This window comes from Pectinophora gossypiella, chromosome 6, assembly GCF_024362695.1.
Source record: "Pectinophora gossypiella chromosome 6, ilPecGoss1.1, whole genome shotgun sequence".
Taxonomy (NCBI): Eukaryota; Metazoa; Arthropoda; class Insecta; order Lepidoptera; family Gelechiidae; genus Pectinophora; species Pectinophora gossypiella.
Window position 1 is genome coordinate 3,366,169 of NC_065409.1, and position 17,133 is coordinate 3,383,301.

Sequence of the window (17,133 nt, forward strand, 5' to 3'; positions counted from 1 at the left end):
GCAGTTGCAGATGCTGGTAGGAAAAGGGTTTCCTCTAAAACAAAAAGATACGGTAAGCGTCGTCGCCTAGATGACTCTAATACTGTTATTAATTCACTGGCGCAACAAGTAAGTGGTATTCAAAACTTTTTGTCGCAATTTGTTGGTCAAAATCAAAATAATGACGGTAATGAAAGTGACGTGTCTCTTAATGTAAGTGGAGAATTATATGAAGATGGACCTTCACAATCCCCACGTGATTTTACTATTTCGGTAAACACGGTTTTAAAAGAACCCGCGGTTCTTAAATCTGATTCTGCAAGTTTGGATTTATTGAACTCTATTCAACATTTCGACTCTGATTCTTGGTCAGACGTACGTTACTCTGATGTGCAGAAAAAATATTGTTCTACCCCCGGGTTTACAGATCTCGATTGCAATGATGAGCTCAAACCGTACGATAGATTCTCTAACCTGTCACTTACAGAAAAGGGATTTGCTGCCATCACACAAGGTTTGTTAAAACAGCATAAAGCAGCAGAGGATGGTTTTAAAGTGCTACTTACATGGCTCAGAACCTCTGACCTGGTAGATATAAACTCTGTGGAGTCAAAGATTACGGAGATTTTCTCACAAGGGGATTTCCAAAAAATTTCTAATGATGTTTTACAAATGGCGTGTGGCCATAGGGCTGATTTGGTTCAGCAACGCCGAGACGCAATATTGCGGTCGGTTAAAGATAAGTTCGTAAGAACGAGCATTCGTAAAATACCGCCAACTTGCGAAAATCTTTTTAAACCTGAAACATTGTCTTTAGTTATAGAAAAATATGGAGGTGTAAATAAGGTGTTTTGGCCTGTTAAATCGCAGAACAGTGGTTCTAAATCATATTCAGCTGCGCAAGCTGGTCAGAAAGTACCCAAATCGGGCAAGTTACCTGCGCAAGGTATACTAAACTACTCGGCTCCTACGGGGATTCGCAATATGGCCCCAGGACATGGAGCGCCGTTTTATAATTTTATGCCTTCGCAAGGCATGTACCCTTTTCCCGGCCAATCGTTTTTACCCAATTTTATCAGGTTTCCCGCGCCAGGGCCTAATTTTCGGGCAAGAGCCCCAGGGACGCATAACACTACCATTAGAGATACCAAGCAGGGCCCTTGCCGTAGGGCTCAAACTGGCCGAAAAAACTGACTTAACCTTTCAAGCTGGGCGGCTTCAAAACTTTTATTGCGCTTGGAAAAACTTAAATGCTCCTTCCACAATTTTAAAAATTATTTCAGAAGGGTACCGCATACCCTTTTACAAGAAACCCCCTCTTTACATGCCAAACATGGAAACAAGCATGCAAACACGCTACTCAGAGGAGATGGAGGCACATATTCAAGAAATGAAGGATATGCGAATACTGGAAAGTGCACAACTGTCGCCCAGTTTCATTTCCAACATGTTCCTTATAACAAAGGACGACGGTACCTACCGTCCTATTTTCAATTTGAAAAATCTAAACGAGTATGTCTATCTCAGCAAGTTCAGGTTAATCAACCACCACAGAATACCCACTTTTTTACAACCCAACGATTGGTTAGTAAAAATAGACCTCTCGAACGCGTATTTCCACCTGCCGATTGCGCCCAGTCACAGGCCATTCCTGCGGCTAATATACAACAACGAGCTCTTGCAGATGACATGCTTGCCTTTTGGTCTAGCTTCGGCACCAAAGATCTTTGCAACCTTCACCAACTGGGTCACGCAAACGCTGAGGAGTCGGGGCATTCGAGCCTTGATTTATCTGGACGATTTCCTGCTGGCCAATCAGGATCGAATAGTCCTTCAATCACAGGTAAGAACGGCAATTCATTTACTAGAATCCTTAGGCTGGCAAATAAATCACAAGAAGTCAATCCTAGAACCCCAAAATCGTATACAGTACTTGGGGATAATATGGGACACGTTCACAAACACAAAGACCTTACCATATCAAAAGCAAAGTTCTGTAAAGCAAAAGCTCATTCGGGTATTGACCCGAAAAAAGTGCAATTTAAGGGAATTACAAAGTCTAATAGGAAGTCTCAACTTTGCGAGTCTGGTAGTCCCACATGGGCGACTTCATTTCAGGGAGTTGCTCGAGCACTGCCATACCCTATTGAACAAAGACCCGCTCACATGCTTCCCAATATCCGAGAATGCAATGTTGAACATAAAGTGGTGGCTAAAACACTATTCAAAGAATTCGATCTTGCATCCCCCGGCAGTCGAGCACTACCTATCGACAGATGCTTCAGGTTCGGGGTGGGGAGCTCAATTGGACAACAAAAGATTAAGCGGCCAGTGGAGTCCACAAGAGCTAAAGCTCCACTCGAATCAGAGAGAGATGCTGGCCATTCTAAAAGTGCTCCAGGAACACTGTCATCTTCTCGCGAAAACCTCTGTATCAATTCAGTCGGACAACAGGACTGCGCTCTCCTACCTCCGCAATCAGGGAGGAACCCGCTCGAAACCATTAATGAGGTTGACTTACCAAATCTACCACATTTTGACAAAACACAATATTCATCTTTCACTGCACCACCTCCCGGGCAGGTACAATATAGAAGCAGACCACCTATCTCGCGATTCGCATCCTCATCACCCCGAGTGGCACTTGCTTCCAGACTTGACCGAGAAGGTCTTCATGAAGTTGGGAGTGCCGACTATAGATCTATTTGCATCCCATCGTGCCCATGTTGTGCCCGAATACGTGTCCCTAGACGCGACGGATCACAAGGCTTTGTTTGTCGATGCGTTCTCGAGACAATGGCATTACAGTCTGGCGTGGGTGTTCCCACCCCCCTTTCTTATCCCCAAAGTTCTAGCTCATCTGAACAACTCGACAGGGTTCTTTCTGTTAGTGGTGCCCCGTTGGGAAAAAGCATTTTGGCGCCCCGACTTGAGGAAACGGACAGTGGCCCCCCAGTTCACAGTCCGCAACCTGCAGAAAGTTTTGATAGACACAAGGACCCACCGTCCTCCCCCCAGGGTACAAGAGCTGACCTTAGAAATATGGAAATGTGGGGGTGGGATCAGGCTTTGAAAGGCTGGAATCCTGATCAAGTTAAACTTCTTTTGTCTAGTTGGCGAAATTCCACAAAAAAGACTTATTTGCCAGCTTGGAAAAGGTGGTGTAATTGGGCTAAGAATAATGAGGTACCATTTCGACGTCCCACGGGATCGGGCTTAGCTAGGTTTTTATCCGACCTATGCCAAAAAGAAAATCTATCGTACAACAGTATTTTGCTTCATAAGTCCGTTGTAGCTACTCTTTGTGATCCGAATAGTTCAACCAATTTAAGTTCACACCCAATGGTTTCACGAATACTCAAAGCAATTTCTATTCAAAAACCTAAACAACCCAAACCTCCTATTTGGGATGTAGATAGGTTATCTTCTTGGCTGGCAAATAACTTTAGTCTAGAAAATACGCTTTATGTATGTTCACAGAGAACTGCATGCATTCTTCTTCTTTGTTCTGGTCGAAGGGTACATGATCTGACATTATTGTCGATAGATCCAAATTATTGTTCTATTGTTAATGATTACATAATATTTTGGCCCCTTTATGGATCTAAAACTGATTGTTTTGAGTATAGGCAGTCAGGCTGGCGCTTACTAAGTCATCCTGACAATAACGCACTTAGTCCGGTCTATTGGGTTAAAACTTTATTAAGGTTGTCGCAATCGAGAAGAGACACATGTAAAATAAATAATTTATTTTTGACAGTTCGTGGAGAGCCCAGAGCCGCTTCGCGTACAGTTATCGCAAATTGGGTGAAGAGTCTCATGAAGAACGCCGGGATCGAAGCATCTGCAGGCAGTACACGGTCGGCGGTCGCGTCCAAAGACTGGCTACTTAATTTTCCACTAGATGACATTTTGGCCCGCGGCAACTGGAGAACAGGAAATACTTTTTCACGATTCTATAGACGGGAAATCAGGTCAGAACCTTCAGCTGCTCCATCAGCTGTTTCTAGATTATTTCAACCTATTTGATCACCTTTTTTTTTCAATTTAGTTATTATATTACTTACTTATTCATTCACACAAATGCCTTGTTATTTTTCTGTTCGTAATTACGTGTCGCAATAACTTTCATTGGATACCTACACTGTTATATGATGTTTATGATGATTTTCTGGAAATTTAGCTCTAGTTGCCTTATTGCTTTTGTATTCTGTTTTTGAGAGATAGATACATAAGGTGTTTACCTAATCGAATATGCGTTGTGATTATTTTTTCTATATGTTAATAATCATGTTCTTTGCTTATAGTCAAATGAGGAAAAAGTTGTGTTTAGACTGTGTTTTTATTTAGTGAAATAAAATGAACATTTACCCACCTTGTTTTATATTTTTTCTTATTCCTGCCTACCTACATAATTATCTTACACAAACCAGCTTAACATAAGTACTACTTACTTGTTTATTCATACACAGTACATTATAATGGGTCATTTCTATTTTCATAGTTCACATCTATCACATTGGCGACCCTCCACCAGGCGATACTAGACACGTCTCAAATAATATAGGCTTCGAATAGCGGTACAGTTGTTTAATGACAGCGTTTTACCTACCAATAAAACGCTTATTAAACATACTTACCATATTCGAAGCCTAGCTTTTATTTCTGCCTGGTGCATAAATAAATAAATTCTTAATTATTTATGTTTGAGACGCAATGAAGCTCCTGAACTCTCAACACTCTCGAGTACACTGCCAGGTGGAGGGGAGAGAGAGAGAGACAAAGGGATGCGTAACAGGGACTGATATATATATGACCAATCAGGGGAAAACAGTGTTGCCACTCTCAAATAATATAGGCTTCGAATATGGTAAGTATGTTTAATAAGCGTTTTATTGGTAGGTAAAACGCTGTCAATTTGAAATCTTTTGGAAATCTTGCAATGTTGTTTTTTTTTTACAGGTTCGACTACATACTATTTAGCGTTAGTTTTTTAGAGACTAGAGCTTTGTTAAATATTAACTACCTACTTTATCCTTATCCTACGATTAACTATTATAAACAAAAATCCAAATCCAGTCTTGAAGGAAGGGCTCTCACATTTAAATTTCACGCGGCAAATGATCGATCTTTTTTTTCATCATGATGGGATAGAGTCCCTCTAAACTTGCTAAAACCGATATTATTGTAATCATTTATTTTTATATTTATGTATTGGGTAGAGTTATATGAAAAGGCAAAAATGAAACGACATTTAGATATTATTTATTTTAATTAGTATACAGTTTAGATTTAAACAACGCAATATCACTTTGTGATAAAAGTTACGAAAATTGTGTTTTATTAGCCAATTTCGCAAGTTTAAATATGATTAGAAAGTATATATCTTATTGAGCAGAAATAATAATAAATAAATTCAGAAATAAATGATTTTTTATTATTATTTTCTATTTCTATTGAGTCAATGTTCTTAGGTATTGTTTTACTGACACAAAAAATAATAATTTTAAACTGATATTTAATTTCGGCGGTGAACATAAGATTTATTTAAATTCTAAATTCGTTAAAACTACATCTACGTAGAAATGTGACAAAATGTAAAAGGTACAGTGTTAGATAAATCTTTTGCAAGATTTTTAGTCAACGGACTACAGATTATCAACCTTTGTTGTATATGGGATGTTTGGATACTAGGTATGATATAATATTACTGTGATTATATATTTACTTATATTTTCACTGTTAATTACTATAGAACATTAAACCCAATATACAGGATGTGCAGTTATCAGCTGGTTTTATATTGATAATGCTTAAGTAAAAAACTAGGGACTTAGTACTTCGCAAAACATACTTCACTAAACATCCTGTATAATAAGTACTAATGTGCTGTGTGTAGGTAGGTACTATGTAAATTATGAACACTTAGTTTTGTGACTTTCTAAATTGAATAAACAATTGTTTTTACATATAAAATGTTAATATAAGTAAATCCACGTGGCCTGCCACATTAAAGGAAGTCCTCAAGTCATCTACTTAATTTAATTGATAAGTTAACATCTAAATGTGCTTTTCGCCCATATCATTCGGTAATCAATAATATCTACCTTGGTATCTTCTCAATTCCATTTAACTTGATAGCCCAATCCAAAAATGGTAAAAACTTTTTTATAAAGTACATAAATATCTATACATATATCGTCGTTTTTAGGAAGTCAGCTAATAAGTTTAAATCACTAATATAATTTGGATTAAACTGAAGATATATTTTTTGTCATATTCGAATCATTGGGCATCTTTCATTAAATTTAATTCCTCAATTCCAATGTCGTTCCCATTCCCCGTCAATAATTTTATGTGTTTTATAAGATCAAAATATGTCAGCAACAATTGATATGTGTTCAAATTTGACATTTAATGTCCATTATATACCTAATTTATTTTTGTGATAGTGTAAATATCATTTAAGGAATTTGAATAGTTTAAACATTCACTTCACCTGACCCAATCAATTTACAAATATTAAATCTAATATATCTTGTGATAAACCGATAATAATTTATTCTTAACCACCTACATACTTAGTTTTAAGTTATGCAAGTAATGAATGGCAGTGAATAATTTAGGTAATAATTTGATTAATATTAATTTTGATTTACTTAATATAATTTATATTTTATTGCTGACATTTTATTAGTTCTTCAATATCTTACTTGGTATTTAAAACTTCTTGTAAGTACAGTTTTATTGTGTAGTTGGTGAGACTGAGTGTAGTGGCTGCTGCAAATAGACCTTCGCCATTTTCTAACGTCTTGTCTCTCTTGGTTCTTCTAGGAGTCACGTCAAGTGGTAGCATCTAAAGTTATTTAGGTAACTGATGCTCCAGGCGTAAGCCAATTTCCATTTAGGAAAGTTCCACAAAAATTCTCGAGATACAATTATCCCCATATCTTTAGTCGAGTTCATCAAAATCTAGAACTCGGAACGTGGAGTAAGGTAAAAGCGCTGGGGGCGGCGGTGATGGTGTGGGGGGCGCTACCACAACCGCTGGCGGTGGCAACCCCGGCGCTTCCTGATGCTAATCGTCCACCAACTCCCATAACATGAGAGCGGCATCAGTACCTCCAGCACTGACCATGCATCGATCATTGAATAGGAATCTCGCACTGTAAACAGCTCCACTGTAGACTTTCATTTCATTGTACTCAGCTTTTGGACTGGCACAAGGGTATCTGTAATTACCAAATTACATTACATTAAATACCAAAGACATGATGTAAATACGTAATTAACTGAGAAACGAAGCTTACCTGAACAAGCGCAGGTAACCGTCAGTATCGCCACTTATCAAAAGATCATGCGCAGCTGCGCGACTTGATGTTGATATCAGGGTTGTCATTGGATAGAAGCGGTTATTCCACATACCTAAAATAGGTTTTATTAGTCGAATAAAAACGCAACAAGCAGGTTTAACCTCTCATATGCCGAGATACCAGACACAATAGATTTTACATTGTATCTGGTCGAGATCCGCGTTCCGGCATTTAAGGGGTTAATTACCTACTTAACGAATTATTTAATTACTTACCCGACACAAGGAATCCTACAGTTGAGTTATAAGTTGACCATTTTACATCCTTCATGGCTATTGGACTCTTTTCAGGAGACAAAGCCTTGATATCCCCTAAAACAAAGTGCGGAAGTTAAGAACATTTAACTTTGATATCTAATAGGTATACATACTTATCTATTTAAGTATTGCATTTTAACTCACAGAATGCTAAATCGTAGTCGGCAGTGACAGTCTGCAAGTAGCTTCCATCCAGACTCCAGTCGAGTTGCATAAGTGGTTGTGCACCACGAATTTTATTCGATTTCTTGTAAGAAAATCCATCACGCGAAACTCGGAATAGATAAATGCTACCATTTTGAGATCCTATGGCGAGAGTGTCTCCAGCTGAAATATATTTTTCAGTGTTAATACTCGTACAATTATTGAGACATATTTCAATCAATCAATCAATCAAATACTGGATAAAAGTGATAAGTGAGGCGTTATTTCATTCCAACTTTATAAAAAAAATAAGTAAATATGAATATAGAAGTACTACGATCATATTACCGGAATTATATGCCAAACAATTGAGTGGAGAGCCGCAAACTCGAAGAGTAGCAACGTGAGCTCCAGCTTCTGCATTGAGGACTACCAAGTGACCTTCTGTGCTGCCAGCTGCGAGAGCGCCACCACCAGAATGCCACGCCAGAGATACACACTCGTATCCCACCTGTAAGTACATGTAACTAATTCAGTATATATTGTCAGCACAACACAACACGACAGTAATTACAGACGGACAGAAGAAGCACATTAGGCGGCCTATTGCTAACCTAACCTGTTTTTTTAATTGTGTTCATTAGTATTTTAGATTCTACACTAACCTGAGTAGCGAATATGAGTTTGTGTCCCTTCCATAAGGCAATATTCTTATCATGCCCAGCTGTGGCAAACATTTCGTCGTCTGGATGAACCGCTAAACCCATCAATTGCTTATGATGGCCAAATAGTATCTGAAATGTTACAAAAAAAAAACTAAAAATCAAACTAATTATAAAACCAAAAAATCTGAATCAGCTAGAATAGAAGGTACAAGTAAGTCCCGACCATTACCATGTGATTTTTACGAAATAAAGACTGAACTGAACATTGCACCTAGAATTCTTCAGACAGTCATTTTAACTCCTCTTTTTATAGTTAAGTATTTCGTTAATTCATTACTGATGATTGTTTAACTTTACCTGATTAAATCGTCTCTGAAGAGATCCTTCCATTATGTTATTTCGTGTGGTCCCGACGTACAAGTTTCCATCATTTCGACCTGGCCTTTGAGGATAAATACTGCGTACTCCACCAGCGGACTCAGGTAACTGTCAAATAAATATAAGATTTTTATGCGTAAAAAGTAGGTACGTATAGTTCTTGTCATGTAAGTAGATACAAACCTTGGTCTCAGTGATTCTCTTGTAATTTTGCAGAGAATCCCAAGCTGCTATTTTTCTATCCTTTTCGCCGCCCGATATCAAAGTGCCTTCAGAAAGCATCACCAACGAGCTTATGCCTTTAATATGCGCCTAAAAGTAAAGAAAATAGGTATTGTGAATTTCGTCATATTTCGCCTTCAAATTTGATATTTCGATACTAATACTGTTTTTCTTACCTCGAATTCCATTCTCACAAAATACGCGCCATCGCTATCGACACTATAAATTGTTATAAATCCATCACTATCAGCAGTCACAACATCACCGTCTTGCTCAAACTGCAATGCGGTAACATGTGTGCGAGAAGGCTAGAAACAAAGCATAAAAAAATAAGTACTTACATGGAGGAAAACATTGGGAAAAATATAAGGAATAAAATTATATAAACCGATAATGAATCAAAAATAAAAAAAATATTTACCGGTTTTTTGACAGTTTAAACAGCTCTACAATAAATTTGATAAAATGGCGGGAAACAAAACAACACGGTTCGATCGTATCGTATCTTACCGGTTTAATAATGTCGGTACGTTCGAAAAATCCGTCTTTCCTGCGGTTCCAAAATGCCAAGTGTCCTTTGCCGTGTGTGATAAGTAAGTTATCATCCAAGGGATGGAATGCTGCCCCGGTTAGTTCTTCCTGCAGCGTCTGTGATGAGCAAAGCCAAAGGTAAGATAAATACCTACCTACTTAATTTAAGACATGCTTGTTCGTTATACTATGTACAGTGTTTCTAGGAACGTAAAAAAATGGAATACCTATTATGCTGCTCTGGGAATGTTGTAGGACTTGTAGGTACAGGTAAGTACCTATCAAAAGCCGGTCATGGGAATGTAGATAAATTGGATTGCACCGTTCTTTTCACTGTAATACCTATCTGCAGTTCTCGGTACTAGGTAGCTACTTAGTAGGAATTCCAACCTATGTGTATAGATACGTGTAGGTATGTCTTTTGTTGCTAATAGGTAACACACTTTAAGTACCTATTATTGAATGAACCCGCAGTAGGTACCTACCTATATAAGCAAGTAATAATAAAATTTATAACTTTTTTGTGGCCAAGTAGTTAACCCCTCATATATATGTACCTACAAAACAATAAGTCATGTCAACGAAATGTACCTTGGTAAGAGCCTATGAACAAAAATAATCTAAAAACCTCCAAGTATTTTTTTGTCTCCAAGACTAACAGCCTAGAGCTAACTGGATTTTATCAAAAAATAAAAACTGACTTGTAACAATAACAACGAACGGGCGCACTCGAGCCGCTGTGCTATAGTGTTCGCGTGACGCGATAATGTACCTATTGTGGTTCTTGACAAATATGAAGATTAATTCCATAATTCTTAGAAAGTGGAAAAAAAATTGGAGAAATGCAACCGACCCATAATTTATTACCGTGGCGATAACGATATTGCATTATAAATTTGCTAGGAAGTTTATTCTTCTTATAGATTACGTATAAAATTAATGTTTCAGTCCTGATGTTTTATGTAAGGTAAATTTTAAAAACATTATTATTATGTACTTATATTATATTTAAAGTTTATACCTATTACAACACGCTACACATACGGGAATACGTACTCGGGATTACTTTATTAAGTATTTTTAAGAAAAAGAGATCAAGTGTTAATATTTAATTCAAGCAATTTTTTGAATTATGAACTATACTATGATATACTTAATGTTAGAAAGCTGTAAAGAAAAGTCGTCATTGTAGATGTAAATCAGAATAACCTTGTACCTATTAGAAGGTATACAACCCCATTACTGTACCCGTTTGGGTCACCACCAAACTATTATTTTCAATAGATTTTTGTGACTAAAATCTTGGCTTATTAATGAGCTGTTTAACGTTTACGTTACTTTTTATAGGGTTACAATTATCACGAATTGTAATCTTAATGGGACCGTTAACCTTGGGGATTTACAAGGCCATTGGCAAATTCGTCACTGGATTGAGGGCTTGTAATAAATACTGACAAATCAAGATAAGTTTGAGAAAGTAGTGAAGACTCACGGCCACTTTGCCGAGTAGATGTCCCCATTGCCACTGCCACACTGATAGGATACTTTCTCGTCCTGCGTCCACTGCTAGTACGTAGCTTCCACCGTTCTGTAAAAGTAGTTTCGAAAATCAATTCTTAACTTAATAACTTAATAATAACGCATGGGTACAAATCGAAAAACATATTTTAATCTTTTTAGGGCATCTACAGATTTGGTGGAGCCATCTAGCCATCACGTTATGATTGAAATAATTAAACAAATAATAAATATCAAGTACGTAATTAACATTTTTGTAGTATTCACAAAGTGAAACTAATAAAAAATCTTGACTAGCACTAGATTTGAACCGGCGACTCATTGAATTAACAATAAGTACCTACAACGGTAAACTACATCAACTAAGTACGCAATTCCAAAAAAACAGAGTGTTCCTTACCAGCTGAGAGAAAGCAACTGCAGATACTCCAGCTTCAAACTCTGCCATTCCAAAGACGTGAAGGGTCTGGAGTGTATCGGTACTCCAGATGCGAACATGAGCCTGCGCTCGACGCCCGCGGCCGGCGCGTTGGCCACTAGCCACCAACTCGCGCGACGGGTGGAGTTCCATGCTGGAAGATTGGTGGAAAATTAGAGGGGACAATTGTATATAGTTGGAATACCACGCGTTTTATTTTTATTCAGGGTGGATGAGGTCAGTCGTTGATCTCACAACACACACAAGAGAAAAAGTGCCTAAACTTCAATGGTGGTGTAGAACATTATCAGCTTTTTAACGAAGACTTAGAAAAACGAAGCATGCTAGAAAAGCCTTACCATTGAATATCTTCAGTATGTCCGATGTAGTGCCTCTGAGATTCCTCGTCTCGATCGTACATAATCGCCACAGCTGCCACGTAATACAAAAGTTCTCCAGTAGGTAGTACCCATAGGTTTCGGCGAGAGTCAGATCCGCGGTATCCGTAGCTAAAAGAGGCGATGAATCACTTCATAGGTTAGACAGTCTGGGTATAATTTTCTTATTGGGCAATTTAAACTGCAAAGCCAAAATTCATGAACTCAAGGTTCGAGATTTTATGGTCCAAGTCCAATAGTAAAGCTTAGAATTTCACAAAGTTAGGTTAGGTTAGGTTAGAATAATAAGTAGAGCGAAGACTTACACCCAGTCAAGTTGCAACTTTTTATCAGGTGGAGTGTTATCAATGGGAGCATGATGGATGGGCGGGTAGAAGGTGCGCCTCAGTCCACGAATGGTCACCCGGATCGGCTCTTCCTTCAGCACTTCTAGAAGAGTGTAGTCTGTAGAAGAAAGTCGTTAGTCCCATCGAAAGCGGGTTATTTACAGCAATCTAAGTGCGGCACACACAACTAGATCTAGAATGTTTTGCTATTTTATTAAGGGCAAGTTCAACATTGTCTGTTTTATATTTTATTGAAGGTGACTTATATGGCTGCAAATCCACATCACATAATTTTACGAGATTCGTTTGAATGGTTGTTTATTAGCAATGATCGACATGACGCGATTCACGTCGTATATCGCACGCCGCAATGAATAGTCGCTGTCGTCGCTTTGTACAAAATAAAAACTCTTTAGTTTGGGAAAGTAGTGAATGCCTGTCGACAAATTAATGAACTCGAAATCCGACTGTCAGGTAAGTAGTGCGAATATTTTTTGGGTGGTACAGCGCGTCTTTGGGCAACTTTACTCGTACAAGTACCTGAATTGCGAATAATTTCGCCTTCAGGCGCATAGAGCACTCTTGGTCGGCTTTTGCTTCGTGCTCGGCGTCCACGTGTGTCGTCAGCAATGGGCGTCGCAGCCACATTCGCTCTTGATCTAGACCTAAACAGATAACAAAGTTGGTAGATAACACCACAGCTTATTAAAAAGTTGAAAAGGTTTTTTATTGATGTTTTTTTTTCTATGTGAATATTTGTTTCAATTTTTATATTCATATTCAACTTTAGCCACAGTCTAAGTAGGTAGATAGGTAGGTTTTAGGTATGATTAGGTACCTTCTAACAGGCGATTCGATAGGCAGTGGAGCGCTGACACCGGGGCTTAATGCTGCAGCAACCATAGCTGAGCCCAGATAGAAGGTTTCTACGTCCGCGAACTCATTTCGCAGTTGTGAAAAGCTTCTTACCTGGTAAATAAAACAAAGTTATTCTTTCATTGTATGAATTGTATAGAGTGAAGATGGCGCAAAATACGTGCATATTTTTATTACTAAGTTTACATTATATGTCAGTAGGTAAGTATACAGAGACGCATCACCACGCAATGCCTATTTAATTACTAAAATGATCAATATTACTCTATGATATCATCATCATCATCATCAGCCGTATGACGCCCACTGCTGGGCATAGGCCTCCCCCAAGGATCTCCACGACGATCGGTCCTGCGCTGCCCGCATCCAGCGGCTTCCCGCGACCTTCACCAGATCGTCGGTCCACCTTGTAGCGGGCCTACCCACTGAGCGTCGTCCGACACGTGGTCGTCATTGCTCTATGATATGAATGCTGCTTATAGCAAGTGAAGAATGAACATGTCAAATGAAAATTCGTTACCTCCTGACCGGTGATAGTGTACATCCTTTTAGCACCGCTCATTTTCAAAACTTGCCCCAAATCTTCGAGTACTTCTTCAAAAGGTTGTGTAGTTCGTAAGTTTAGCAGAACACGACACTGGAAGCAAACAACCATTAGACATGGCCTTGGTATGGATAGCAGTAAATATTGTAGTCGGACTAGTCGGCAAAAGGTTCATATTTTGCACGGGTTTCTACCGTCGAAGCCTTCGGTGTTTAGCTATCAAGGCCGACACGTGAAAGCTGCTATTAGAATGATACATGTGCATGTAACCTATCCAATAAGGTATGAGTCAAGAAATAGGAAATGTAACAGTTTGAGAAATAAGAGCTAAGTACTTTTCTTTCTATTCGCTATTCTGCGTTTTATGAACAAGGAACTAATATTTGAACTGAATACGCAACACGCTCGAAAAAAATTTGGCTACTTATATGTGTCAATCGCGTAAAAAATAAGTAGGTGGGTACAATCTTGTAACTGATTCAACTGTGAATGAAATGTGAATAAAAAAGAAGTATTATTATTTTAATAGGTAACAAAAGTAATAATAACGAGTTGTAGTAAGTACCTATGATAATTACAGACCTCGATTGCTGATAAACGTAACACAATATAGCGAGTTTATAAAAATACAGGGTTTTGATTCGCTTTTAATTACACTATGTTAACCCAGTTACATTCTAACAAGGCTTATGATTATTTCCTTATAATTACGCAGTTTATTGAAGGTTTTTATTATACTTAAATCAGAAAACAAAAGATACAAAAATTGTATTATTATTATTATTTCTTTACTTTTGAATGCAAAGGAAAAATATTTCATGAAGATTTATCATTTTGAAGAAATGTAGGCATTTGCACGAAGAACTCATTTTATTTTATATTTTACTTATTAATGTAATTACTTAATTAAGTTTTTAATTCTTATTGTTAATACCGTTGTCGTTACTTAATCTTCATATTTCTCGTTGTTCTTATCACAGTATATCTACAGATGATCGATTGTATGACGCGGCTGCAAGCGGGTTTGTCGCCACCCGGAGGCGGGCGTTTACCTAACTAAACGTTAAAATCATTAAGATATAAATGGCGCCCAACCTGGGACTCACCTGGATAGAATGGTCCATGTTGTTGATGATCCGGATGACGCGGCCGCTGGCGGGCTTGCCACCTCCCGGGGGCGGGGCGTCGGACTCCGCCACCGACTGCTTGCGGGTCCCCGCCCGAGACCACCCCCCCGGGGCGCCCGTAGACGTGCCCCCGTACCACATACCGTTCTTCTTGCCGTAGCTTGCGGCCTGGATAAATCAAATGAATAAAAGCTTCGTTAACTGATTGATTCAACAACTGTACGGTCACGAGCATTAATATGTATACACTTTGGTACCATGTCACATTAACTTTTTTGACAAATTGAACTGTAAGTCTCACTAAAAGTCAAATACGTATGTTAGTGCGACAGAGTCCTAAAGTGAGTACATTATATTGCTCATGACTGTACATAGGCAGATCAATATTTTTTTTTTCAAAATAACACACTCAACTACGTTACTCTACCTAAACTCTGCGAATAAATTAATATAAAGAAATAAACGAACTGTATTTTAGGGGTTGTTACTGTTAACACAAGTATATAATAATATTTTCATTAATATATTTTTGTCTATTCCAATCTTATAGCCGAGTCCTCCGGCGAGCTAAGTGTATTTAAAGTCCATTATATTCAAGTAAGTACTTAACAAATAAACAGTGATTTATAGAGCAATTAAAAGTGCATAAGCACTTAGTTGCAAGAATCCTCGCCCGCACACATAGAATCGACAGAAATCATCGCAGATCTCAACAAATAGTTACGTACTGCCTCCACGATTTTGCAATTTGAAGTCGATTAATGTTTGGATAACGTCATACTGGGTTAAGGTAAAATAACTGTAGTTAATCCATTATTACAGTTTGTTGCTGTCAACTTTCAGTGTCATTTCACATGAAAAGATTGGGTGATAATAATCTCCGTTTGGGCGGTGATAAGTTCAGTTACCCACGACTACAAATGTTATAATTTGTAGGTATATGACAAATCTGTAGATAATATGTTAATAGTCTACGAGTAAAAAAGTAAACGAACTAATATTCAAGGTCAGTTTGAACATATAAGCAGTTGATTTATTTGAGAATTAAACGTCTTTAATAACATTGAATGTAAGTAGATTAAATTTATGTAACTAAAGTAGGCAGATTATTTGATTTGGGTCTAGGATAATTTATTCGTTTCATAATACTTAATATCTTTATTCTAGTGTCTCGTATTGGTGTATTAATTTGTACGGTCCGGCACTGAAACGGGTTTAAAAACTTCCGTGAAACAATTTGAATGTATGTAGAACTTTCAACACTTCAATTCAACCTAAACGATTTAAGTAGAAAATTACAGTGTTCCAATTAGGCATTGGGGTGTAAAGTCGACCAATTTAATTTTTACGTTGGCAGCTTCGTCCCTGACACGAATGCATTTGATGAATGTACAAAATAAAACTTGAAAATGTTCTCTGACATGCATACAATGGGTTGCATAGGATATTTAGAGCAAACACGGATTAACTTTGTAAATAGTATTTTGGTATTTACTTTGCCAAAGTAAATACTTTGCCCCGATATCGACTCCGCCGGCATGGTCGACGATTTCCCTCATTCAGCGCTTATCGCTATCGACCCACTAGGGTCGATTAATTCTTTCAAATATTTTCCTCTCAGACGACGCCCTGAGCCGAGGTTCACGCCCAGTTGTCTTAAATTATGTAACGGGTGAGAGCTCTGTTAAGTAGTTAATGCCATTTTCGGCAAATCTACAATAAGCCACGTTAAAAAAAGCACTTACTTTGTCCAGGGAAGCTAAAGCACTATATTAATTCGTTTTTTAGGTTATATTTTCTAGTCTAAGAGTTGAAAAGCGATGATTCATGTCAGGCGCCTTTGGCGGCCCAATAACAACCCTGACACCAGAGTTGCTGAGGTTGGTAATCCACCTTACAATCAACACGATAGGAGAAGATAAAAACAACTCGCATGCTCCTCGCTTAGTTCCGATCACTTTTGCCGGCGATTCTTAAGAAGCATGTGAGAGTTTCGTAATAAGTACATAAGTTCATGGTTATTTGAAAAATTCTTATCTTAAACAAACTTTACGTTTGATCTACTTACGTGTAAACTAATAAGCACAAAGTAGTGTTACTTAAATAGTTTTTTTTCTTTAGAAATCACATTACGTGGTATCGATTTGAAAAGTAACAGTTATTGTAACAAGCGTGTCCTACTTCTAAATATCAATTTAACACTAACCCATTTTAAGCTGGAGAATTCACCGACGTTTCGTTACCTACCAAATAAAACTAAAAATTTTCTTCATAAAATAACATTTTATTATTCCGGCCGTGTTGCAGACCATTCGACGCTTATTCAAGAATTTTATAGGTTTACGAGGGGAATTCCGCCGGTTCCGTACATGCCACA

At 37.9% G+C, this 17,133-nt stretch overlaps 1 protein-coding gene across 2 annotated transcripts in view; it reads right to left on the reverse strand.

Annotated features, from left to right (window-relative positions):
- Nucleotides 1-5,470: 5,470 nt before the first annotated feature.
- The window catches only part of LOC126367301 (echinoderm microtubule-associated protein-like CG42247), a 34,135-nt gene continuing 22,472 nt past the window's right edge, over nucleotides 5,471-17,133 (reverse strand). For both annotated transcript variants that reach the window (XM_050010756.1, XM_050010755.1), the window contains 18 exons: nucleotides 14,736-14,924; nucleotides 13,606-13,722; nucleotides 13,048-13,178; nucleotides 12,750-12,874; nucleotides 12,189-12,327; nucleotides 11,845-11,994; nucleotides 11,468-11,639; nucleotides 11,042-11,137; nucleotides 9,529-9,666; nucleotides 9,195-9,326; nucleotides 8,980-9,108; nucleotides 8,776-8,904; nucleotides 8,419-8,547; nucleotides 8,102-8,264; nucleotides 7,754-7,936; nucleotides 7,568-7,663; nucleotides 7,290-7,404; nucleotides 5,471-7,211 (listed from right to left, as the gene is read on the reverse strand). In XM_050010756.1, the coding sequence (XP_049866713.1) occupies nucleotides 7,058-7,211; nucleotides 7,290-7,404; nucleotides 7,568-7,663; nucleotides 7,754-7,936; nucleotides 8,102-8,264; nucleotides 8,419-8,547; nucleotides 8,776-8,904; nucleotides 8,980-9,108; nucleotides 9,195-9,326; nucleotides 9,529-9,666; nucleotides 11,042-11,137; nucleotides 11,468-11,639; nucleotides 11,845-11,994; nucleotides 12,189-12,327; nucleotides 12,750-12,874; nucleotides 13,048-13,178; nucleotides 13,606-13,722; nucleotides 14,736-14,924 (2,487 nt within the window). In that variant the 3' untranslated portion in view covers nucleotides 5,471-7,057. The remainder of the gene's footprint in view (nucleotides 7,212-7,289; nucleotides 7,405-7,567; nucleotides 7,664-7,753; nucleotides 7,937-8,101; nucleotides 8,265-8,418; nucleotides 8,548-8,775; nucleotides 8,905-8,979; nucleotides 9,109-9,194; nucleotides 9,327-9,528; nucleotides 9,667-11,041; nucleotides 11,138-11,467; nucleotides 11,640-11,844; nucleotides 11,995-12,188; nucleotides 12,328-12,749; nucleotides 12,875-13,047; nucleotides 13,179-13,605; nucleotides 13,723-14,735; nucleotides 14,925-17,133) is intronic.